The sequence below is a fragment of the Microtus oregoni genome, unplaced genomic scaffold (genome assembly GCF_018167655.1).
Source record: "Microtus oregoni isolate MIOR12 unplaced genomic scaffold, Mior012 000105F_ref0000443, whole genome shotgun sequence".
Classification (NCBI taxonomy): Eukaryota; Metazoa; Chordata; class Mammalia; order Rodentia; family Cricetidae; genus Microtus; species Microtus oregoni.
The window spans coordinates 776,425-803,268 of NW_024544720.1; the positions used below are offsets into that span (position 1 = coordinate 776,425).

At 46.6% G+C, this 26,844-nt stretch overlaps 1 protein-coding gene across 3 annotated transcripts in view; it reads left to right on the plus strand.

Annotated features, from left to right (window-relative positions):
- Window positions 1–26,844, plus strand: part of LOC121443390 (aminopeptidase O-like) — a 254,765-nt gene that overhangs the window by 135,850 nt on the left and 92,071 nt on the right. For all 3 annotated transcript variants that reach the window (XR_005973658.1, XM_041645146.1, XM_041645145.1), the window contains 2 exons: window positions 18,567–18,669; window positions 19,134–19,241. Coding sequence is in view for 2 of the 3 variants with exons in the window: in XM_041645146.1 (XP_041501080.1) it covers window positions 18,567–18,669; window positions 19,134–19,241 (211 nt within the window). In the remaining variant the exon portion in view is untranslated. The remainder of the gene's footprint in view (window positions 1–18,566; window positions 18,670–19,133; window positions 19,242–26,844) is intronic.

Consider the following 26,844-nt stretch of genomic DNA (forward strand, 5'->3'; position numbering starts at 1 on the left):
GCTCTCTGCTCCTGGGTGTTGTTTTCAGAGTGCACATGGCACTTGTAGGATTACAGCCTGTGTCTCTCCAGTTCCATCCTTGCTCCTTTAGTACTCCTGTACCATAAACCTTTATCTGAAGCCTCTTGCCAAGCCCCAGGAGCACCAAGGTTGCTATGACAACAGACGCTTCCATCCAGCCCCCGTTGAGCAGAATCAAGTATTAGGAATCTCTAGTCAGTGGGAAGGGTGGCCCATCTAGGAATTACCCCTTTCTCAATCCATTGTACATGGCACCCTTGAGGGCTATCCCTCTGGGCAGAGGCCTGCCTTGGGCACTTCTGCTGTTGATTGCTTCTAAATAACCCCCCTCTCCAACCTATCTCCCATGCCTTGAACCTGAACCACACTGGGAGGCAAAACCCAGAGCAAAAACAGACCAAGCAAGGCCTGTGGGTGCTTTGGTGCAGTGCTGCCCTTACCACAGCAGGCACCTGTACACTAACTGTGACCTCCCGGGATGGCCCATCCCTTGTTTAGGAGAGACAACCAGAGCCGTAGTAAAACATAGCCAGCCAGGAGCCAGAGCCCTGCCATTCAGCCGAAGGCCACTGTGCCAGTATCTGTTCCCTCAGCCAGCCTGGCTGCTCCTGCAGTGTGAACTTGGTGCCTGCTCTCAAAGAGCTTCCACTTAGCAGGGACAGCATTATGTGTCCAGGCCTGCTGAAGATGGTAAGCTGTAATGCCACGGGAACTAACCCGAGGGCATCGAGACGGATCTGGGTGTGTGCTCAGCTTGGCAGAGAGAGGAGCACAAAGGCTTTGAGGCTGGGCAGAGCCTTGGGAGCAGAAATGACAGAGCTGTGAGTCAGGAGAGACTTTGCATCGCGTTCTCCAGAAGCTAGCTAGTCTCGGCACGCAAGCATCCTGAGCTTGCTGGTGTTTCCTCCGTAGAATGGGCTGCAGGCAGAGAACACAGAGCATAGGTGTGCAGAGGGAGGGTCCTGGTAGAGCTGTGGTCTCCTGGATGTGTGTCTTCAAGGCACAACAGGAGATTCTCATTGAAGGCCAAGAGCAGTGAGAGGACCCAGAGTGACTGGAGCTTTGGGTAGATAGAAGAACAGGTGTTAAATAAAGACTCTGGCTTTGCATGTGCTGACTTTGAGATGTTGAGTGGACAGGTGGGCAGTGGAGCTTGTAGGGAAGAGCATTCTTCAGCTAGCCTTGGGCGCCACGGGAAAGCATGACCTTTAGGTTGAGCTGTGTGAAAGATGGCAGTAGCCTTGGGCTCCATGCTTGTTTTTGTGTGGTAGACGGGTGTGAAGAGCGATGCCCAAGCAGACCTGGTCATGCTTGCTCGCTCATAAAGTGTCACTGCGGAGGCCATGTGGGGATCTTGCCACACGCTCAAGGCAAGCTGTCTAAACTGTAAATCCTTCACCACCAGACTGTTTCTCAAACGAAAAGAGCCTCTCTATTGTCCACGTTTAAGTCTCTTGGTGGCTCTGGTTCTGCACGGGGTGGTCCTTTGGTGTGTGGAAGGACATCAACATCACCTTGACAAAACTATGTCTCTAGCTGTTAAGTGAGTTGCCCTGCATCCTTGGAAGCCACTTCTCACCCCTGTCCTCTGTGGAGCTGTGGACGGCCCAGTTGCCGTAGTGAAGTTTTTTCCATAGTGAGAGGACTTGGGGAGCATTTTGAATATCTGAGCTAGAAGGGCTTATTGTGGCTTTTGTTTATTCTGTCTTCACATTCAGAAACTGCTGACTGAAAACAGTGCAGTGAGGGACCCACTGCAGATAGACACAGAGAGCAGTCGTCAGCTGCTGTGCAGTGAGGGACCCACTGCAGATAGACACAGACAGCGGTCATCAGCCACCCGTGCAGTGAGGGACCCAGGGCAGATAGACACAGACAGCGGTCATCAGCCACCCGTGCAGTGAGGGACCCACTTCAGATACAGAGAGCAGTCATCAGCTGCTGTGCAGTGAGGGAACCGGGTCAGATAGACACAGAGAGGGGTCATCAGCCGCCCGTGCAGTGAGGAGGAGGAATTACATTATTGGGCTCAACTTACTCTTGGAGATCTCCCTAAGAAGGCTTCAGGAAACCTCAATTTACTGACAGCAAAAAAAGAAGATGCGTAAAATTTGCTCTAAGATTGTATTTTAAGTTGGGTGGTGGTAACGCCTTTAATCCGTGCGCTCAATAAGCAGAGGCAGACTGATCTCTGGGAATGTGAGGCCTGCCTGGTCTATGACAGGACAGCCCTTCTGATGCCCCACTCCTGCAGTGTGGCTTGGGCTAGAAGACTCTTCCTCCCCGGCAGTAGCTTCTCTTTGTTCCCGTCATCGATTCCAAGTCAGCCTCATTCTCCCTCCCTCTCCTGCTTCCTGATGCTCTGGGAAAACTGAACGGGCCTGCTCTCTGTTTCTTTGACTATACAGTAGCTCCAGGTCCACCTCTGCCCAGGCCGCCCAAGCCCACACATTGGCCTGTCTACTTTCATGAACTAGTTGAATACTTCTTGACCAACCACAGAAGAGCTGTGGCCCCAAGGCCCCCAGGAAAGAAGGGGAGGGAGGGTACAGGCATGAACGGGGAAGAAAGTTGTCATCACTTTAGAATGTGGACTGGGCACATTCATCTTGTCGGAGAGGACAGTACATCCTCTGGAGGGCTCCTGCAGGGATAACAGTGGTGTTGCAGGTGAGAACAGCAATCCAGACATCTTCAATTTTGCTGAGGCATACGCTGAAGCCCCTTTATATGGGGAGTGTAAACTGGGTAGTCTTGCTGCTTATCATGAAGGGTATTAATTACTGAGACTAAAGGTAGCCTTAGCCTTATATTTTGACACAGTACCTAGTAAATTTACCTGGATTTAATTTTTGCTTTGTGTACTGGCTACTTTTATGTCAACTTAACACAAGCTAGAGACATTTGGGAAAGAGGGAAGTTAACAAAATGCCTTCATAAGATTGCCCATAACCAAGCCTGTAGTACATTTTCTTTTTTGTCTGTTTTTGTTTTTGAGATAGGGTCTGTGTGTGGCCCTGATGGCCATAGAACTTGATATGTAGACTAGGCTGGGCCTTGACCTCACAGGGCTCTGTCTGCCTCTGCTTCTTAGGTGCTGACATTAAAAGCATGCTCCACAGCCCCTGGCTGCATTTTCATAATTAGTGATTGATATGGGAGGGCCCAGCCCACTGTGTGGTGGTGCCACACCTCGGGTGTGTAAGAAAGCAGGCTGAGCAAACCATGAGAAGCAACCCAGAAGCATCACTCCCCTGTGGCTTCTACACCCAGGTTCTTGCCTGGAGTTCCTTCCCCAACTTCCTTGGATGATGGACTACAGACTATGAGGCGAAATAAAGCCTTTCCTCCCCAGGTTGCTTTTGGTATGGTGTTTTATCTCAGAAACAGAAACCCTGGCTGAGACTGTTTTATTTGAGATCTCACTGTTAGAGCCCTGTGTATTGGTTCCTTTTCTTATTACTATGACAAGATACCCAAGAAAATGAACTTAAGGAAGGAAGGGCTTGTGTGGGTTTCCAATGGAAAGCCATGGTGGTGAGGCTGACCGGAAGCAGAAAGAGAGGATGCTGGCTCTCAGCTCACTTTCACCATCCCCTTTTTATCCATTGGGGCACTGGGTGCTCGCATTCAGGGTGGGTCTTCTCTCCTCATTAAGCCTCTCTGGAAATGCCCTCGAAGACAGACCTGGAGGTATGTGTCCTGGATGATTTTAAATAAAAGTTGTCATTGATGAACTGCCTTGCCCTAAGTGGCCTGGGACTCACTGTGTAGCTGCTGCCTGAGACCTGCTGCATTCTTCCTGGGACTTAAGTTCTCCAAGTCCTGGGATTATAGGTGATTAAAGGAGCTGATCTCTGTTATGCTTGTTTGGGCAGACAAACTGCAAAAGTTCATTGTTTTTGAGGTCCCCTGCTCAATGTGAGCCCACTGGAGCCCTCCCCCACAAGCACCTGGCTCTGTTGCCTCTGTCTTCGGTTGCTCACACAGCACACCTTCCTTTCTCTCCCCCACCCCGCTTTAACTGGTAACTCTGTCACCTTTCTGCCAGTGTAGCACTCCCCTTTGTGTGCTGCCGCCTCATCTAATCACCAGCCACCCCACCCCAGCATCCAGTTCCTGGAAGTCTGCACACTGCCCTTACAGGAATAGAGAAAATGTGCCCCTAACCCCTGTGCCTGGACTACACCAGCCTCTATAGCTGTCTCAGTTCTTACCTTCCTGTACTCCTCTGGCTTCCCCGGTACCATGGGTGAGTTCTAGGAGCTTCTGTTCCCTGACTTTCACACCAGAAGTACTGCCTCTTCCTGCTTTTGCCAGTCCCCATCCCTGTCCCCGTCCCCACCCCTATGTCCTCTTTAGTCTGATCAGAGTTGTTTCCTGGTCCACGTTTGATGTTCTTCAGGGGACTATATTCCCAGTGGCTTCTGTTTGTTTGTTTGTTTGTTTGTTTGTTTTCAAAACAGGATTTCTCAGTGTAGCTTTGGCCATCCTGGAACTCACTCTGTAGACCAGGCTGGCCTTGAACTTACAGAGATCTGCCTGCCTCTGCTTCCCAAGTTCGGGGATTAAAGGTGTGCACCATTCCAGTTTTCTCCACATGAAGACTCAGATATTAGATTTGTGTCAGGCTTATTAGAAAGTTTTCCCAGGAAGGAAAAATGGAAGAGAAAGTAGAAGCTAGAGGAGGAGTCTAAACCAAGGTGCTGAGATCTCAGGCTAACTCATACACGAGTTGCCCTGGAGGCAGTCAGAGTCGCCCCTGGAATTGTCTCCATCAGAGTAGAGGACCTGGTGTCCTATCCCCATACTTGTGTTCTTCAGAGAGAGAGATTTTCCAAGATATTTCTGGGAATAGGCTCAAGCAAATGAGTGGCCATGTTTTTGCCATAGTGTCTTGGAATGATTGAGGGACTGGTGTGATGTGGGAGTGTCATATATCAATCTGTTGATTTCATTGGTTAAGCAATAAAGAAACTGCTTGGCCCTCATAGGTTAAAACATAGGTGGGTGGAGAAAACAGAACAGAAGGCTGGGAGAAAGAAGCTGAGTCAGTGAGTAGCCATGATTCTCCCACTCCAGGCAGACGCAGGTTAAGATCATTCCTGGTAAGCCAGCTCTTGGGCTACATAGATTATTAGAAATGGGCTAGTCCAGGTGCGAGAGTTAGCCAAGAAAAGGCTAGATATAATGGGCCAAGCGGTGTTTAAAAGAATACAGTTTCCGTGTAATTATTTCGGGGCATAAGCTAGAGCTAGCCATGTGGGCGGCTGGGTGCTGGGGACGCAGCCCCACCACTCTTATTACTACACTGGTGGGGCACAGATGTTTGAAAGCTACATAAGTACCCCCCTGTCAAAACGGAGGCTCCTATGGCTCCGTTGCCAGCACACCTGTCTGTTTGTTAGCTCCAGGGTGAATACTGAGCTATCACTGACATCACCTCCTGCTCCCTTATGTCACTTGCACTGGCTGTGCCATCCCACCTGCATCTGCCTACCTCTTAGGACAGAACTCAATTCCACATCTGCTGGGAGTTCCCTACTCCCCCCTCTCCTGGGACCCACCCCCTACCAACTGCCCATTTTACCTCACAAGTATTTCATCAGAAAACTCTCCTTTTTCCTTGAGTCTACTGTCTGTGCTTAGAATGTTTTCATCTGTGTGACCCAACCCACAGCCTGTGAATTGTTATATCTCTACCCTGCCTCCGCCTGCCTGCCCCCTCCACCTGGGTTCAAAGGCAGAGCCTTATCCTTGCTATGCAAACGTGTGTCCTTTGTGCCATCCCCTGCCCTGTGCCAATGCCACTGGGTGCTCTCTTTACAATGCTGCACGACTCTTGCCTCTCCTCCCTTAAGATCCTCTAAGCATCCTCTCACCATCAGGAAAAGTTCTTCGCATGTGAGGCCCACAGGGCACTTGCTGTCCCGAGGTATCTCACAGACCATTCTGTGTGAGTCAGCTCAGACCAGGCTGAGACACCTGGAGCAGCAGCCTCCACAGCAGACAGTTGCTTTTTTTTTTTTTTTTTTTTTACAGTGGCACCCCGAATTCTAAGGTACAGCATTGGCAGGTTTGTTTCTCCTGGAGCCCTTCTCCCTGGCTTGCCTATGTTCTTGTGATGTTTTGTCTGCATGTATGTGTTCCTGTCCTTTCTCTGAATGTTCAAATCTCTTCTCCTTTAGAGGACCTCAGTCAAATCAGGACTCACACTGATAGCTGCACTCCAACCACCGTGAAGGGTTCTAGTCTCCGAATACAGTTCCTTTCTCAGTACTGGGTGCTAAGGTTTCAGCACACTCAAGTGGGGTGCACAGCTCCACCCATACGCAGCCTCTGCCATCTGTCCAGCCAACTGTCCTGTCCTGCCTCCCTGCCATTTTCCGTGCTGCCTCTGTTTAGAATGCCCTTTCCTTGCTGTGTAATTCCACATCATTATGACTCAGCACGGATACTCTCGCTTTCCAAAAAAGTGTGATCCCTATGCTGATAAACCAGTGTCCCTCCTCTCTTCCTCTCTTAGCCTCTTGTGATGACTGTGCACAATCTTACATGTTATTTGATAATCATCTGTATGCAGAGAGTGTTTCAGCATTTCTGACGTCCAAGGCAGAAGTTGTCTGTGGTCTCCACTCATCTTTATTGATCTGTCAACCTTTGACGGCTCAGGCCTTGTCTGCCTTGTGCCCCTTTTCTTCAGTGTAGAAATGAATGTTGTAGTTACAACTTCTGTTCCTAGGGCCTTTGTGACTTCTCTGGTGCGCTAAAAAGATATTGTAAGAGAATTAATAAATGCTAGGTTGTGTCCTCAAGAGTTGTAAGAGCTGAGTGCTCTTTCCTGGAAGGTGCAGAAGGGCAACAGGAAGCCTACACAAGTTGAGCTGAGATGGCAGGACAGGAAACGCTGAGAATGCTGGGAGATGGGAAGAGGAGATTCCAGGTGTGGAATGGCTATTTCTAAGAGGATGTACTATCTGGACAGATAGAGGGGGTAGTTTGATGAAGTAGCCTGGTGAAGTCAGGCTAAGCAATGATTCTTCAAATACCAAAGTCAGACATTCCCTGGACAGTCTCTATAATGCTGAGCTATCTTAAGTTCCAAAAATGGCATAATGAAAATGGAGTTTGGGGGAAATTACCCAGACTTTGGGATAACACATGATCAAAGAAACAGAGTCTAGAGGCCAGATGGGATTAGGTGGACATTTCAGGAATGAATGCTGAACTTAGATTCTAGGGCTCTGGTTGAGTGGGTCTCTAACTTAGCACTCTTCAGAGCAGACAAAAATGTCAGCCCAGCTTCAGAGAGGATTTCAGTCATGGAGTGTAATGCTTTTCCTGACCTCATGCTGTGACTGATCCTTTAAAGGGGCTGCTTGAATTCCCAGGCTTCATGATGTTTGCTCGGACTTGGAAGAGAGTGGAAGGTAACAGCTGCCATTCTTGGCCTGGGTGTGGCTGCTCCTGGCTGATGTGGAATGATCCTGTCTGAGAATGGAGGCCTGAGCTCTGCTCCAGAGCTTGTCAAGTCTTTGGGTCCTAACCCAGTATGGTGGCATAGGGTTTCAGAAAGGCTGGATCAGGATTTCCTGGGTGTGAGTCTTGTCTTGCCACCTCTGTCTGCTCTGTAGCCTTGAGGATGGCTCACCATGCTGAGCTTCAGTCTAAGGCATATAACAGGTTAATAGCTCTGTTCAGTTCCTGTCATAGAAGTGGGTATGAGGGGGAAATGCAGTAACTCATTTAAAACGTGTAGAACAAAGGACTCCTAGGGAACCACCAGTGTGGTTGACGTGAGACGAACAGTGACGATTTCTTAGGTCCATGTTAATGCTTAGTGCATGTTAAATGCCGTCATCCTGCATGGCCGTAGCACCTGGTACATTGTTGCTAAGTGTGGCAAGAGCAGAGGATGTGCCCTTCTGCCTCTGCCATCCCCTCCCCTTGGGGCACACAAGGGGTGCTGCTGTGCTCCTCTGTCCTGAGCCTGGAAACCTTCCTTGGATTCCTGGTCAGCAGAGCTGCTTGAAAATGTAAAAAAGAAAAATTCCCTAAGACTTAAGAGAGCATCTGTTTTCTTGAGTGTGAGAATGCCTAGTTACAAAATAAAAATGACAGGATTGAAGTGGGGAGTCTGAAATTTGAACAAAGATGTTCAAACTAATGGCCTGAGATAAAAATGGAATTGGCAGCACTTTTGAGACTCATGGGAACCACTTCCTTCCCAGAGCCTGTGTTGTTCTGACTTCTCAAGAAGGCCACGCTGGTGTCCCCTTTGCTCAGCGCCTAATCTTACCAGGCTTCTGAGAAGAGAAAAGAGTTTCTGTCTCTGAGGCTTTCAAGAACTTGCCTGAGCCTCTGACTGCAGCTTTGGCCTATGCCTTTCTGAAGGTGTCTGTGTCTGTCTTAGGAGTCCTGCCCTGTGCCCTTCAGTCTCAGGCCTTCTGCCCATTGCTGCACCTCTGCATGAGTTTGAAAAAGAGCAGGAAAGGGATTATATGGGAGGCTGTAGAGAGAAGGGAGGAAAGTGGGTAATGATATCATTAAATTATAAGCTCAAAAAGTAAAATATTTAATTTTGAAAGTTCATAATAGTCAAATCCTTACAGTAAGATAATTACTGCTAGTGTTTTCTTCGAAGTAAAATTTTTACTTATATATGCATATGGCTGCCTATATCTTATTGATTCGTATGACACTGTTAGCCTATAAAGTATTTCCCGAAAGCCATTCATATCACCACATCAGTCTGCAGTGGTTTGCTCTTTATTGACCCATCACAATGATCTTGCACACCCCACTGCTGATCAGAGCAGGCATGACACACATTGTATCCTTGTTCATTCTCGGCCATTCAGAAGAGTTCTCATCTAACCAGTTTCTCGTGACCTTCTAGGCTGACATGGTCTCACAAAGTACATGCTTACTCCCCACGCCCCATTTCTGACCTTTGAGTCAGTATTTTGATCCAGAAATGGCTAACAGAAGCTGCACAAGTAGTCTACCAGGCTGCTGCAGAGACATGGCAGAAGCCAGGCCGCCACATGCGAGAATCCAGTCTCATAGGTTCTCTGCCCTTTCAAGCCAATGACTGGAGAGTAAAAAGAGACAAAAGGAGGACTGGACTTGGGGTCACCAGTGTGCCCAGGGGGCCAGCCAGGGCAATGAGGCACGGAAATCAGTAAGAGGCCTCCAGGCTGGAAATGAAGGAAAGAAGTAAAACTTAGTATTTTACATGATGTTATCCTCTACAGCGGAAATCCTAAGGAATCACCTTAAAGTCTTAGAGCAAATGAGCACATCTCATAACAGGAGGTAAGATGGAGGCACGGAACTTGGTTGTTTATATTCATTAATTACGAGCAGTCTGAAGATAAGGTAAGAAAATAAATCATTTATAATAACATCAAAGAAGTATATTTAGTATTAAATTTGACAAAAGAAATACAGCACATGCGAATCAGAAACTATGGAGTGCTGTGGAAGGAGTGAGAGGCCAGTCCGTGTGGGAATGTCTCACCTAGAAGATGTCTCAGAACAGCTGAGCTCCCTGCGGCTCCAGCATGATCTCAAAATCGGAACTGGATCCTTGTCATTATAAACAATCTGATTTTAAAATTCATGTGGAAGTACATGGGACCCTGGAGAACCAGACTAATTTTGAAGAGGAACAATAAAGTTCTAGAATTTATGCTTCTTGGTTTCAAAGCTTTCTTCAAAGATGTATAGTGGAGACTTTATTCACTATAAAGTCAAGAAACAGACCTATAGTGCTAGAGACCCTTGGGTGATGGTTGATTGGCATTTGACAAGAGTACTCAGAACATACTCTGGAGGAGACACCAGTGTTTTCCGGGAGTTGTGCCCTGGCAATGCCTGTCCACATGCAAAGGATTGAAACCCACAAACACTAGGAAGCACTAAAGCTACAAAATTAACAGGAAAAATACAATTGTAAGTGTCATGATCTTAAACTAAGTAGTAGTTACTTAGATAGGATAACTAAAACGAAAACAGTCAAAAGAAAGAAAACTGATAAACTGAACTTGTCAAGATTGAAAACTTGTTTTAAAGTACTGCTTCAGGAAAGTTAGGACCACCCAGGCCTGGGCTGCAGCTCACGGTGAAGAGCTTGCCTGGTGTGCACAAGACCCTGGCTCAGTTCTCAGCTAGCAGAGGAGGAGGAGACAGAATTGACAAATCACACACTTGATAAGAGGATGAAGACATGCAACTGAGTATTAAAGGAAAAAAACCAGCCCAACTGAAAAATGGGAGAATATTCTGAATAATACACATTTCTCCGAAGAGTATATTCAGCCGGCAAATCACACAAAAGATGCTTGCTGCTATTAAGCCATCAGAGAAATCAAGTCAGCACCACAAGGCAATATCATTCAAGATGTCTGTAGAAGACAGGACAAGGAGTCATGAGGATTTGGAGAACTGGAACCCCCACTGTGAAGATGACAGGGCAGCTCCTAAGGAGGGGAAATGGCTCTGTGTGACCCCGCAGTTCTCTCTTGGGCATAAACCTAAGAGAAACAAAACCATAAGTTTTATAAAGTTTTGTAAGCAAAAGCTTGTATACAAATGTTTATGGCAGCTATTCTAGTTTCCTTCCTTGATGCTTTGATAAAGTACTCTTTATTTCTTTCATTTTCTTTCTTTTTCTTTTCTTTTTTTCTTGAGATGGAGTCTGTAGCCCTGGCTGTCCTGAAGCATGCTCTGTAGACCAGGCTGGCTTCAAACTTATAGATTTGCCTGCCTCTCCCTCCTGAGTGCTTGGATTAAAGGTGTGAAGTGAGTCAACACCATCCAGCAATAGAATACTCTTGACAACTACAATTCAAGGTAGAATGGGTCTGCTCTAATGCAGAACTCGAGGAGAGTTCATCATGGCCAGCAAGTTAAAATGGTAGGAACTGTAAGTACTTGGCTACATTGTATCCCCAGTCTGGAAGTACCTGGCTACATTGTATCCCCAGTCTGGAAGTACCTGGCTACATTGTATCCCCAGTCTGGAAGTACCTGGCTACATTGTATCCCCGGTCTGGGCTCAGAAAGTGATGACCACTGCTGCTTGACTCCCTCCTGCATTTTTATAGTTCAGCATCCCAGCCTGGAAATGGTACCACCCACAGTGGGCAGGTCTTCCCACCTGAGCTGAACATAATCTCTCACAGAGGTACCTGGAGGCCCATATCCCTGGGAATTCTAGAGTCTGAACCGTTTTACAGAAGCACTGTTTGTAGTGAAGTGAGACTTCTGTTGGTGCAATGAAGACCGTCTCAAGGGAGCTCAGATGGGGGAGTGCATGGCATCTACTAGGTACAGAAGTTTCTCGATCCTTTGATCAGCTGGAAGAATGAATTCCATAAACTGATATTGTAGAATGCTCGAGGGAAGGTTTTGTTGCAGAAAAAGCACTCAGAGTTACCCATGGGTATTGAGCACATCCACTTTGGTGGTACTGAGTGCATTCACTTTGGTGGTGCTCTTGTCTTGCAGTTGGTAATGATTTAGTGTGGGAGCTGGGGTGGTCAGTCTAGCTGGCTGGACCACAGTCCCATAAGGTGTCCATGCGCCTCTATATCCAGGTGTCTGGATTAGAGTTTGACATGCACGTTCCGAACCAGTGAAATAGCTAATAATGTAGCTTCCAGGTAGCTGTGTAAATAAAGATAAAAACACAAAATGAGAATAGTAACCAGCACCCCTAAACTTCCTGGTCTCTGGCCAAGACAGACTGTCCGTTTTCAGAGCCCCAGCCTTGCTGCTGGAAAACTGTCTTCCTTCTGCTCTCATCAGTAGTAGCTAAAACAAAAGCAACCAAAGTGTCCCTCAGGATACTGTTAGATAACCAGAATGTGTTAGATTCATGAAATGGATCATTAATCAGCAGTAAGAAGGAATGAGGTGTGGACACCTGCTAGAGCATGTCACATGATCCTTTAAAACAGTATGCTATGAAAGAAGCCAGACATGAAAACCTACCTGCTTATGAGTCCATTTATGTGAACTGTCTAACCAAATCTGCAGAGATACATAGACTAGTGATATCAAAGGAGTTGTCAGTGACTCTGGGGTTTCCTTCTAGAATGATAACGCTGTAGAGTTGCATACTGGCGATGGCTATGCTACTCATACAGCTTTTGTTTTAAGTTTCATTTATTTATCTGTTCATTCCTTATTATACATCTGTTCATTCCTTATTATTCATTCTTTAATGTATTGTATGTGTGGGGGTATAGTGCATGCCTATAGAGACCAGAAGAAGCTATTGCTTGTCCTCTGTTGCTCTCCACAAATTTCTTTAAGGCAGAATCTGTCCTTGAAGCACATGTTTTCTGATTTTCTCAACTAGGCTGGAAGTCAACATGTCCCAATAATCCCCCTGCCTCAGTTCTCCTCAGAGCTATGCCTAGAGGCCAGACTTGTTATGTGGCGGCTAGAATCTGAACTCCAGTCCTCGTGAGTTCATGCATGGTCCTCACTGCTGAGCCATCTCTCGAGCTCCTAGTTTTTGTTTCTGAGACAGGATTCCACTGTATTGTCCGCGTGGCATGGAATTCATTCTGTAGCCCATGATGGCCTCAGCCTCACAGCAATCTCCTTCCTCAGCTTCTCTTATAATGGGATTGCAGGTACGAGCCATCATACCCAGCAGGGACTACACATTCTTTAAATGATAAACTTTGTAAGTCTAAACTTCTTTAAAGATTGCTGGAAATCAGGGAACATTCTTTACTTGCATAACAATCCTGGGTGCCAGTTGAGTTAACCAGTGATGGATGGCCTTGGGCCTGGATAAGACCCAGGAGCCGTTTCTGGTGCTGGATGCTCAGATTATCTGCAGAGGTCGTTGGGCTGAAAGCTGTTACTCCTATATGGCCAAGCCCAGTGTCTTCCTCGTTACCTCTGGATGTCATTCTGGCTCTTTCCCAATTATCAATGCTCACAGCCCCTCTGAGCACTGAGCATTTCTCTTCCCCTGGCAGTGTTGTTTGTGGATAGCGTGAGACATTGATCATGGTTGGGTGCAGTTGCCAAAGGACTGAGAACTCTAGCTTGGCTCCTGGCCCCTTGTCCTGCTGTGCATCCTGCTGTGTGTCAGGCTGAAAATGAGGTGTGCCCCCCACCCCGACTCCAGTACCCACCTCATGCTGACGGTGAGCTGTCCTCACCACAGGGAAATGTTCCTCTGCTGCTTCCACCTACCGGCCATGTGCTCATCCTTGAGCCTGGCTGGGGTCGTCCTTCCTCAGCTCATACAGGGATCTGTGTGCTGGGAGTTCACGCCCTGCTCCCACCCCCCATAAACAAGGGACAGATAAATATGGTGGCATGATGGTCTGAGTGTGATATGGCGCTCTCTCTCTCTCTCTCTCTCTCTCTCTCTCTCTCTCTCTCTCTCTCTTGCTCGCTCGCACATGCACACACACACACAATAAAAACAAAACACAATTTTAAATTATAATTAGAGGAGGCCAAAAACAAAAATGGAAGACATAATCTAGCCAGGTTGTCTAGACTGGCTGGGGAATCCAGGGATACTACTTTGCCTACTTCCCCAGCGCTGGGACTGTAAGCAAACACCACCACATTTAGATTTTTTTTTCTCCCTTTAATGTGAGTTCTAAGGCTTGAACTCAGGTCCTCGTGCAAGCAAGGCAGGTACTTTACCAACTGAACAATCTTTCCAGCCCTGTTTTTATGTTTTTGGAAGAATTTTAGATTTAAGGAAGTTTCCTATGTCTCCACTACCAGTGACCTGTGTAGTGGCAGCCATGCCTTTCTGAGGTTTGGCTTGTCTGAGGAGGTTCTAACTGGTGTTCTCTGGGTGTGGATCAAAATCCTCATAACAGGAGTGACTTCCTGTGGACTTAATGAAAGCCAGGAGGAACTCTGACTCAGCCGTCCTGGATGCTGCAGCCCACTGAGATGCCAGAGCCACTGTTGTCCCTCTGATGTGTGTTTGTGTGTGTGTGTGTGTGGTGTGCGTTGTGCTGGTGTGTTAGCAGATATGTAGGCTCCTGTCCGTGTGTTTGCCCCCAGAGGCTAGAGGAAGACGCCAGCTGTCTTCTCTAACCTCTGCACCCATGCCTTATGGAAGGATCTCCCATTCTGGCCAGTATATCCAGCATGCTCCCCACCTCCATTCCTACCTGGCATTTGTGTTGGCACTGGCGGTCAGCCCATGCATGCAGTGAGCCATCTCAACAGTCACCATTTCTTGTTTCTGCTGACGAGGGAGCTGTGCTTCATAGGGCTTGGCATGCAATGTTCATGATCAAATCTTAACCTGCGTGTACATCCCCTGTGGGTTTTCAACAGTGAAATTCAGATGGGACCTTGAGGCCAGTTTCTACTTGGACAGTTTCACTTCCTCATTGTTAGGGTATAAATGAAGCTCTGCTTCTTGTTGGGGTGGCTATGTTTGACAAGTAGACAAGGACCAATGAGATGATATGGGATTCCCCTCTGTATGCTGTTAATACCATTGGTTAATAAAGAAACTGCTTTGTGGGCCTATAGCAGGGCAGAACAGAGGTAGGCAGGGAAAACTAAACTGAATGCTTAGAAAAAGAAGGCAGAGTGAGGAGAAGCCATGTAGCCCTGCCTCCAGAGACAGACGCCAGAACTTTACCCAGTAAGCCACAGCCTCTTGGCAATACACAGACTGATGGAGATGGGTTCATTTGAGATGTGAGTTAGCCAGAAATATGCTTAAGCTATTGGCCAAACAGTATTTACAAATAATATGGTTTCTGTATGATTATTTCGGGACGGGCGGGATAGAAACCTCCATTACAACATACAGAAGCCACTGGTAGCTGGTGCCCTCAAACACAAGAGGGCATTCTGGCAGATGATCTGTATGAGCTGCACAGGGCAGACAGAACCAGACACCTAGCTGTCTGAGCACCTCACAGAGGAAGCTGCCCGACTTTCACCCCTGGTTGTAGCCTAGAAGGACCAGACCTCTCCTAAGTGCCTCATTCCAAATGGCATATCTGTGTGTCAGATACCACCATCATTCAGGAAATGATGGTTTCTGTGAGAGTGCAGGAGAGGTGGGGTTGAGGCCAGAAAGGTCATGTTCACCTCAGTTGCTGTACTTGGTGTTAGGTACCACAGAAACCAAGAGCATTTGATCCCAGACGACCTTGGTAACTTGACCACCCACATTCCACACACGTCAGGCGAGGAGTAAACGCTGGAGTCTTCTGACTGCAGCGTGACTACAGTTTGCTTTTATGCAGTGATTTTACTTATGTGAACTTCATCATAGACTTGCAGTGAGGAAGCAAATCTTCCTGGAGGGAAAATGGTGGGTCTCTTGTTCTCTCCAGAGGATTTTGCACAGCTAGGTGGGAGCCTATCTCTCAAGGAAGCCCTGGCATACAGTCTCTGCCTGGGTTCTGACCAGCTACCAACCAGCTTTGAGTTCTTGTGTGGGCCCCTACTTCTTTATCTCTTGATGGGCATCCTCACAGCCCTTTCCCATCGGGTTCTTGTAGGGGAGAAGGACACGCTGCAGAAGATCATGGTGGGGTGAACGGCACTGACACTTTGGCCCTTACCCAGGCCGTGCTGCCGGTAGCATTGCTCCCACCTTCCTTCCATCACGTGTGAGTCTAGGTGTGGGTAAAGGAGAGCTGACCTCAACACACGGTGCTTATGCCTTTCACATGAGAAGTGGCCAGAAGGGCAGGGAGTCCGAGCTACCGTGGGGCTGAATTACGCCACTGAAGAAGTTTTACCTTGGTTTATTTCCTTCTAGTCTCTGGGTGCACTGAGTTGCTGCCTCATGGTGACAAGTGGTTCATCTCCTTCCTTCTGTCATGTCTATGATGAGAAGTGGGTGGAAGCACAGTAGTAGTCACTGCTTTCTGCTGTAAGAGAAGCAAACGCTTCAGGCGAGCCCCAGCCACTGCCCTCGTCCTGTGTCCCAGTCCTGTGTTTGTACCCACAGGAGCAGACACCTTTCTACACTGGTGTGCCCTGATCTAGGGGGAAAGATGGGGACTGTGTTTGTACCCACAGGAGCAGACACCTTTCTACACTGGTGTGCCCTGATCTGGGAGGAAAGGTGGGGACTGTTTTATTTGCATATTCTTTTTCTTAACTCTTTTTCCTTTTTAGTATTTCATTTATTTGGTTGGTTTTTGTTGAAATAAAATATCACTTTGTAGCTCTGGCTGGCCTCAAACTTTGTTTCTTCCTACCCCAGCCTCAAGATACTGGAGTTTCAGGCATTCATCTGAATGCTCAGGTTTTCCTTAACTTTAAATTGAAATGAAACACATGCAATAAAGTGCAAAGTGCACACATCTTTGCTAGAGTACTCCAGGAAGTTTCTAGTCACATGGAAATGGTCTGTGATCATCTCAGAAGCCTCTCTTTTAACCTCTTTCACCCTCCTTAAGGTTCCTACTGCTCCAGAGGCCAGCGATCCTGGCGGGTGTGAGTTTCCTCTGTGTGATCGTGAGGGGCAGACTAGATGTGGCTCCTGCTTTTTCTGTGTTGTAGCTGCATAGAGCTGTCTCTGTGAACACGTGCTGGGTATCCCAGAGACAGAAGCTCATGGTCTCTGCTGATGGAAAGCCTTTCTCATGAAAACCTCCTCTGGAGTCTCGCAGAACTTGTCTGTGCCCTGCTTGCCCTAACTCTGCGTGCACTTTACGAGAAATCTCTGAGGACTTGTGTATGTGGTAGGGCTGCTGACAACACAGAAGATCTGCCTAAACAGTTGTTCATTTTGAGAGGAGAGAAGAGATTGAGAGAGAGGGTTTTACAGAAGGACATCTTTAGGCAGCCATTAAAGGTGTCATTGGAAAGCTGAAAGCCAGCTGTGAGCAGAGGTGTGCATCACTGTCTCCTCCCCTTCAGTAGCCTCACTGCAAGAGCTGGGCATCCTGATGTGAATTCACTAGGCTTCTTAAGAAGCTGTCCTTCCCCAAGTAGGGTGATGGGATTTCCTCATCCAAATAGTCAATCACCTGGTCTTGAAAAGGGCTTAAGAACAGAGGCCTTAGCTGAGGCATGTCAGAGAACTCATGAAGACAAAAGGGGTGGGTGATTCTAAAGTGTGTTCATGTAAGTCAACTGGGGAGGCAGGAGACAAATTCAGACTTTGAAGTCAGCTCCCAGAGTTGCTCCTTCTTAATGCCCTTGCTTCAGGGACCTGCTAGCCTTGTGTCTGCTAGAGCTATGGTCTGGGATATTCTACTAAGACTTACTAAGGGACTCTTTTTGTAACACAGTTAAAATAGCTTACTATATTAAAGAAGTAATTATTTATATTTATCACGATTTTGTGGGGACTGCCTAGGACCTAGAAATGTGAGTAGAATTTACTTCCATTTTACTAGTTAATAAATTGATGGTTGGATAACAGGAAGAAAGTTGAAGTCAGGTGTGGTGGTGCATCACCCTGAGCAGCCTCAGGAGGTAGGAGAGTTAGCCCTGTCCACAGATGGGCTGTGGGCCAGCCCGAGCCAGCACAGCGAGACTGACCTCAGCAGTCACAGAAGACAAAGAAGAAAAGTTGATAATCAACCACCTTGCTCAGACCGCTGTCCTGGCGCTCTGCTCCTCCGCCTTTCATTTCTCCCCTCGCCCGGCACTAACACATTCTGCAGCATTTGTCCAGGAGGCCCAGAAAGCTACACATTTCTTCTGTCACTTAGTTTGCTCTTAGCTGTTCTTGAGGTCTCACCATGTGAAGAGCCTCAGAGGATCTGGTACGTTTCAGCATAGGGAAGTTAAAGAAAAAGGAGGAGGAGAAGCCTTAAAGCTGAGCTTGCGGTGGAACATACCCTGCTGGATAATGAGACACTGGTTTATTTTACATGACACCACAAGCCCTCAGCAAAGCATCACACCCTGGGTACAGACCTCATGTATGAAATGAGTATATCATCCCAAATGTCCCCACCTGTCCCCAAATCAAGAGCTTCTTAGGACCTATTCTGTGCTTGTTTTTGTGTTTGTCAAGTGGATTCAGGATGCATATGTGTCCTAAGGGATTCTTAATTATTAAATGTAGCTCTTGAGATGAAAACATTAGGCCTCTCTACATTTAACAAACGCGCACACACACGCGCGCACACATTCACATGCACGCGCACACGCACATGTGCACACATGCACACATGCGCATGCACACACACTTTACCAAGTGAGGTACATTTGCTACTGCACTTCACAGCTCAGCTTCCTCACCAAGAAAGGGTTTGCACTGATAAATAATTCATATTGGAGCTTAAGATTCCTGGAGGGACTGGCAGGCTTTCATCTTGGATAAGGTGCCTTAAAGTATTGCCAATAACTGGCCTCAGTTTGCCAGACTGAGTGTAAATCCTTCTTGCTGAGTGTGTGTGTGTTTGCAATGTAAACTGTTTTCAGTTATACCTGGAACTACTGACCTGAAGGAAGGCACAGCCACACAAGCTTGAAAATAAGAGATGAGAGGTGATGTTCCAGTTGGGCATGAAAGCACTGTACTGAGACACGTGATCACTGTGTTGTTCTAGACCCAACAAAGAGGACACTGGCCATGTGAGCTCTTCAGGCGCGTCCGTTGTCAAGCATGGACTCAACCCAGAGAAGGGCTTCATGCAGGTTCATTACTTAAAGGTAAGCACGCTGATGGCTGTGGCCATTTGTTACAGAACAGCACTCCTGAGGCCATAGAGCTGAGCAGGATGAGGAACGTGGCTGGGGCAGGATAAAGGGTCTCCACCTCTGTAATGGTGTCTCAGGGAGCCCAGACTGGGTACTCACAGGTCAGCACTCTAAAAGCCTCTAAACAAGGCTGTGTTCACAAGGCTCAGCCTGAGGAAGCCCAGTTCCCTGCTGCAGACAAGGAGAGACTAAAGCAGGTGGCACTTGGACCTGGGGTGGGAAAGCTCTGGGCCTCTCCTGTCCTGTAGAGCCCGAGCTGGGTGGCTCTGACGTCCACTCTGCATTTCCAGGCCCACTCACCTGAGCAGGAGAAGGCAGCATGTTCCGGATGCACAAGTGCATGGCACTGATTGATGTAAGCAATTCTGCGATGACCCCTGAAGCCAGCTTATTGTCTGTCTTCTTTTTTCTCCCAGGGCTACTTCCTTCTCCGATTCCTAGCCAGAACACTTGGAAAGGAAACTTACTTTTCGTTTTTAAGAAAATTTGTACACCTGTTTCATGGGCAGTTGATCCTTTCACAGGTATGCATGAGATCCCAGTGAACTCACTGCACACAGCTGGGAGGCTGAAGCATCTGGGGGTTAGAGGACATCAGCACTGGAAAGGGTGGGATTTACAGTTATATTGATGGGGAGAAGTAGGTTATTGATGTAGACTCAAAGGTGGATGCTTGGAGCAGGTGAGCTCCTGGCAGCATAGGGACCTGCTGTAGCCCCCAGCTGTTTGCCATCATGTCAGTAGTTGCAGACTGAGTGAGCTCATGAAACCAAACGGTCCTGCTGGAGTCATCCGGACAAGCTGTCTCCTTTTGGTGCTGCCACCTCAGAGTCGCCCTGGCCAGCAGCTCAGAGTACTTACGTGCAAGCATGAAAACAAGAGTTCAATTCCCAGCACCCACGCAGCACTCTGGTCCCATGCACACTTGTAACATAGCACTGAGGCAGGGGAATCACTGGGACCTGCTGGCCACAAGTCCAGCAGAGAAAAATGAAACCCACACTCCAAAGACAAAAACCCATCTCCAGGGCAGAAAGGTGACTGTGTTAAAGGAGGACGCCAAACACTATGGCCTCCTCACGTGCAGGCATGCTCACTTACACACATTTGCACACAACACACACACGTAAACACACCAAAACAAACAATGCCCAAAACAGCAGCAAAAACCCTTTGACTTAAGTGGTTTTGCCATTTTACTCTGTTGAATAGCATTCTTTCATTGTTTTATTTAGTGTGTGAGTGTATGTGTATGTATGTTTAGGTCAGAGAGCAACACGCTCTCTCCTTTCCCCATGTGGGTCTCAGGACTGAACTTAAGTCATAAGGCTTAAGCATCAAGAGCCATCACCTAGCCAGCTCAGGGGCCTGCATGCCTTTTGAAAATTTACATTTTGCTCAGATTTTATAGTAAAATATACGTAAAATAAAACTTGCCATTGTACTGTACAGCTTGGTGGGGTGGAGCCCCGCCCACTGTTCTGCCCCAGCAATAGGCGTGTATCTGCAGCATTCCGTCTACACTGGCTTATTACATGGGTGCTGGAGAGCTGTACTCGGGTCCTCAAGATGGCTTCTCAGTCTTTGATCAGCATTTCTAGAACCTACTCTGTTCTGCAGGATTGCCTGCTTCTCCATTCTCGCTGATTCCCTGTGTGCTTGCCAACTTTTGTTGGCTTCTGCTTTTTCTTATTTTGCTTTGTTTGCTCTTTGAGACAAGGTGTTATGCTGTAGTCCAGGCTAGCCTTGACTCTGTTTGTCCTGCCTCCTGGCTTGTATGTGTTTTTAAGATTCATTCACCCAAGTTTAGGGGAAGGGAAACTGAAATGAGCATTCTGGGTTCATTACAGTGTGAGAGAGAAAGCTTTTGCTAGGTGATTCTGGTGAGACGCATCGCTGCAGATGCGGTACTGTGATTCCAAGTGTGACTTCCCATCTCGCTTGTTCCTGGGGAAGAGGAGGTGCACTGCTGTAGTCCCTTAGTCTCCGTCCAGCCTGGCTACAGAGCAAGTTCCGGGCTGGCCAGAGTCAGAATGAAAAAAAGCCAAAAGCAGAATCGATGTTTTGGTTGGTTGGTTGGTTGGTTGGTTTTTAAAGAGGAAACAAGCAGCACTATGCTTCTGTTATCTCCCCAATCCTCACATTTTTAGCTCTTACTGTTACTTGCTGAGGTTTGCTTTGCCAGCATAAAGGATTTAGTATTTGCCACCACTTACCCATGCTTCTAGACTCATGAATATTTTATTTTGATTCAGCTCTTTGTTGGCTCAATTTCTTTATCAAATTGATGTTCAAGTTGCAGCTTCCCAGGCTGTGTGGTTTCAGAGTTTTTCCTGCTTGGGAATGCATGTCTCCTGTCTGTGTTTAAATCACAAAATAGCTAGGTTTACACATTCCTGGGCCACATCTTTATTCCTTGGAACTCGATAGATATTGCTCAACTGCCTTCTTGATTCATCACTGCTGAGAAACTTTCGAAAGTTGCCTGTGTTTCCCTGTTTATATCATGTAGACGGCAGAAGAAATTTTTATCTTTGAATTCAGTGATTTAACTAAAAGGGAATGTGTATGCACGATTGTTTCAAAGAATTGTTTTACTAAACTGAGGGAGAGAGAGAGACAGTGTGTGTTGGGTGTGCCCTGTAAAGACATGGAGTGCAGTGGACTCTTGTGGAGTCTGTTCTCCCCTTCTACTCTGAGCTTCTTCCCTGCTGAGCCATCTTGCTTGCCCTGGTGTGCACGATCTTCCTGGTGTGCACGATCTTCCATTATTCCTTCTCCCTGGAAAGCACTTAGAATAGTCTTAGATTCTATTCTAAAAAACAAATTATCTTAAGTATGCTTTGTTTTCATTTTGTTTTGTGGTTGGTTGGTTGGTTGGTTGGTTGGTTGTTTTTCGAGACGAGGTCTCTCTGTGTAGCTCTGGCTGTCCTGGAACACTCTCTGTAGTCCAGACTGGCTCGAACTCACAGAGATCTCCCGCCTTTGCCTCCTGAGTGTGAGGATGAAAGGCGTAGGCCACCACAGCCTAACAAAGTATGTTTTATTTTGTCTTGTGTTTTGAGAAAAGAGCTTGCTGTGTAGCCCAGGCTAGCTTTGAATTTGAGCTCTTCTTGCCTCAGCCTCCTAGAAGTACAGGCCTGCTTTACCACGCTTGAGTTCAACTCATCTTTGGTCTCATTCTTTTCCCCTTGTAAGATTCTGAGTTTTCTGTTATGTCTTCTTTCTGGGGCACATACATTATTAGATAATCACTTTCATCTTCCTCTTCTTTATCCCATTTTTCTCTCAAGCAGCTCTTCATTATTAGCCCTTTTTTTCTTTTTCTTTTGAGATAGTTAACCCAGGCTGGTCTCAAACTCCTAACGGCGCTGAGACAACCTTGGTCTGATCTGCCTCCACCTCTCAAGGGCTGGAATTGCAGGCCTGCAGCATCACCACACCTGGTCACAGGGTTTATGACAGACAAGCTCTCACCCAGTTAAACTGCATCCCTCACACTTAACGTCATTTTCATCAGTGCTCGTTGCTTTGTTCTTTGAAAAGATTATTGTTCCTGAAATGGTATTATTACGGTCCTTAGTTTTCTTTCCCGGGATTAGAATCTCTTTTCATTTTGTTGTCTTGTCTTTGGCCTTTCATTTTTGGTTATTGTTGCTGTTTTTTGTTTGTTTTCCTGGTGAGACATTTGTTCCGTGCTCCTTGGGTTATGCTTTCTTCAGAGCTGAGTTCCTTTTCTTTTAGCTTCTCTCTGCCCCTCTCTTCGTGTGATTTGTGCTCATTCTCACTGATGCTTCCCTTTCGGCATGGGTAGCACTGCCCTGACCCTTTATTTAGTCTTGTGTGTGCACTGGAATATTATCTTTGCCTCCTTTCCCAGCTCACCTAAGACTTGTTTTTCAGCCCCTCTAAGCTACCGTCTGATGGGATATTATGGGTGAAGCTGTGGCCTAGAGCTGCAGTAGTTACACTGGATTTGACTTCCCTCCCCTGAAACGCTGCTACCTCTCCCTGCCCAGGTTCTCATGTCCATTGTACCTGTAGTGTCTCGGCTGCTCTTCCAGATCAGGATGCCATCTGGGCACTTTGGAGGAGTTCACAGCTCACCTAGCTGCCCTCAGTGGTTTATTTTCCATACTTCTGCATCTCTCCAGCAAATGCTCCAGGCCCTCCGGTAGCTAGGAAAGAAGAAAGGTAAATGTGTAGGTATTTGAGAATTTGTGGGATTTGGACAGTTTACCAGCTCCCCGGCTTCTAAGCCTGAGCGTGGGGGAGGTGCAGCTTGTCACCTAGAAACTAGCAGAATCATATGTCCTTTGCCTAATTCCCCTCTTTGAAATCTATGCCAGGAAGCTGTCTCCCTGTCCTTATTTGGAAGCTGTTGGGCATGCTTTTTTTTTTAATTAAAATAATTTGTATGAATTATGTGGATTGTGCCTTCACTTACCCCGATACCTAGTTAAATAATTTGTAGGAATTGTGTGGATTGTGTCTTCACTTACCCGGTACCTAGTTAAATAATGTGTATGAATTTTGTGGATTGTGCCTTCACTTACCCGGTACCTAGTTAAATAATGTGTATGAATTTTGTGGATTGTGCCTTCACTTACCCAGTACCTAGTTAAATAATTTGTAGGAATTGTGTGGATTGTGCCTTCACTTACCCCGATACCTAGTTAAATAATTTGTAGGAATTGTGTGGATTGTGTCTTCACTTACCCAACACCCAGTTATTTTTTTCCTCGACTTCCCCTCCCCTTTGACCTCTACCCTCTGCAGTATTTCAGTATTATTTGCCTTCTGGGCCCCTCCTGACGTCCTCTTTCCAGGATCACAGTGACCATCCCCGTAGGCTCACTTCTTAGTCCCACGTCGTTGCCTTTTCTTCTTTCCAGGCCATGACCATGACCACTGTGATTATTCCTAAAACTCCTCACAGAACCACTATTCCTGTGTCATTCTTAATCTAGGAGCAGTTGATCTGGTAGAATCTACATACACCTACATTTTAGTGAATGCTTTCACTAGATCTACAAATTAATCGCCAGATTAACCACTAGACGGAATTGGAGCTTGTTTTTTAAAACTTGGAATGGCTAATTTAGTGTTGTTAGGTGTTAAAACAAGTGGTCTGGGACTGATCTGATTAGCATACAGTGTATCAGGAAAGTAGGAGCTGACAACTTAGCCTCCAAGACTGCACTCCCCGGCTTGCTGGGAAACAGTACCTTTGCTTTTCCTTTTGGTTTTCCTTTGTTTCAGGCATACCACAAAGGTGACACATTGCCCCCCCCACCCGGGTGTTGTCAGAGCTCTTTGTCTAGTCAGTGCCCAATTTCCTTCTCAGAACTCTGAGTGCACCAGAGAGAAGGGAGGAGATGGTGAGGGAACACATCTTCCTGAGGGACACTTCTTTCCAACTCAGCGGGCCTGGGTTGGACAGAGCCATGACAGCCTAAAGAGGATGCAGGAAAGCCTGGGTCTTTAAGGGCGGGAGTAAGAGGAACCAACTGAGCCCATTCTGGTCACAGGCACTTTAGAGGCTTCAAATGAGAAGCAAGTGTCTCCAGTAGGGTGGAGCACAAGACAGTGAGTGTAGAAACCACATCATAAATCTCAGGGGACATCTTGTTTGATCTGTATATCTCAGGCATTGGTTGGCAGCCTTCAGCTAGCTGCTGAGCTGCCTGCCAATCCAAGCTTGGAGGCGGGATTCAACAGATGTTCCAGAATGGTAACCTCCTAGGAGCCAGGACACCATCTTTCTTAAAATAAGAAGGAGGAGGGGGAGGTTTGCACAGGGACCTTCTTCATTACCCGGATCCACCCAGAATTCCAGATGCCTGTGCTTACAGTCTATCAAAAGGGGAGGGGCTGTGAAGCCAGTTGTAACTTGAAAATGTGAAAGGGTAGAATTAAGGTTAACTCTGAATTTCCTGCTTCTCAAGCAATTAAATTCTTCCCCCTTGTTATTAAGTTAATGTCATTCTCCCCTCCCCCCTCCCGTGCCACATAATTGAACATAAATTACTAGGAATATGGGAGATAAGTTTGTAGGTACTATACAGACATAATGGGGTAAAATTAGTAAGAAGTTATAATTAGAGTTATAATTGCATAGTTATAGTTCTTGGATTTTTTAAGAATCAAAAACCAAAAATCTTGTCAATAAGCAGCGATCCACTATTATAGTGATTTACAAAACGATCTATTAGCTAAATCATAATAAATAAATTTCTAATGCAACATTTTAAAAACATTTTTTAAAATAATAGCTGAATACTGCTAGCCTATTTCCTTAGTTCCAGTAACCTTTAAAATAATAAAAATAATGACTTTAAGACTCTCAAGCAAGGCCCAGTAGACGTGAAGTGCTTGCATGGTTTTTCTCTATGTCCAGGGTTAGGCCTGGGTAGTAAAGAGTCCAGGCCTGCAGCCTCCTATCGCCCACCGCCATGTCCCTACATTCATCCCCAGGTCTGTGTGCTTGAACACTGGTCTCCAAGAGGTGGCAATGCTTTCAGTGCTTTCCGGGGTTGTGGGACCCGTTCTAGGCAGGGCCTGGCTGTCAGAAGTAGGCTCCAGCGAGGAGTGGGCCTTACATACCGTAGCTCTTCTGGCTCCAGCCCCTGCTTCCTGCCTCTTCCTCTGTACCATGTGAAGAGGGTACCGCTGTTGGAGCCCTTCCGGCCACCATGCCGTAATAGGCCTCAAAAATTGTGAGCCAAAGTAATCTCTGCTCTGTTAAGTTGTCTGTGTTAGGGTGTCAGTCACAGTGGTGTGAGGGAAATCTGTCAGTAGCTCCTTTATTGAGGAGCCTTCCCCTCTGGACAGACGGAGCCCCCATAAGTCCACAGGCTGGGCTGGCTTTGCTCATGCTGCGATGGCTGGACGCAGTGTGATGATGGAAAAGGTTCACCCTGCCGTTCACCCGTCCGTGCACCCTGCCGTGCACCCTGCCGTGTACCCGTCCATACACCCTGCCGTTCACCCTGCCATGTACCCGTCCGCACACCCGTCAGTATGCTGTTCTGCATAGGTCTGGACTGCTTCTCCCATCCCCTGCTACAGTCGTGTGTGCTCACTTGGACGTTCACCCGAAAGAGCACCTTTTAACTTGTTAAATGTATTTTTTTCTGTGAATTTCATACATGAATACTGTACTTTCTATAAAGCAGTGATTCACATGGCTAACCTCAGGCTCCAACGAGTTCTCTCACCTCTGCCTCCTGAGTACTAGGATTACAGGCATGGGCTATCGTGTGTGTCTCTAAAGTTTATTTTCTCTTTGTTAAATCTTCAAGGAGAGCCAGGTGGTGTGGCTCATGTCTCTATGCGATCCCAGCCATCAGGGGGCTGAACCTGGAGGATCAACATGGGCTATAAGTTGAGAAACTGCCTCAAAAACCAAAGTGACTGTACAAATCCAGAAAAACAAAAAAGCAAAATTTTATAGATTACTGCATTAAAAGAAAACCATGAAATGTTAACATAGCAAGAGACTCTGTATTAAAAAAGGAGAAAAATGAAAATTAAAAAAACCCTCCAAATAGAGATGCTATTTGCTGTTTAATATAATTAAATAGCAAAATGTTATGCTTCGTCCTGCCTTTTTCTCCTTTTGTGTCCACCCCACCTGATACTCAGATGGTGAGAAGTTTACACTGGGGTTTGCATTCAGCAAATAAAAAGACAGAGCAGAAAAGCCTTGTTAAGTCTTAACTTTAAATAAACGATCATTTTTAGTGTATTTATCCTCCCAATTTAACTAACAGTCCTTTATCTGACGACACTGGGTAAGACCCAGTGAGGATTCCAGGATTGTAGGACTGGGAAAGGGGGCTGCAATAAAAGTATAAATTAAATACAAACGAGCTTGCTATTGGAACTTTTAGGTCTATGACATTGTGGTTATTCCCACCAGAGTACTTTTATTTTAGAGAGGTTTACAAAGCATTTATGGATGACATTATGTAATATTCAGGATGTCTTAACAGTTCAGAAGACAGGAAGGAAGGATAGGGCAAGGCAGGTTAGCTCGGGTAATTTAAACAGAGTAGTTAATTATTTGACTTCGCTTTTCATTTGAAAATTTCCACAATAAAAGAAAGTGGTTTGGGAAAAGGT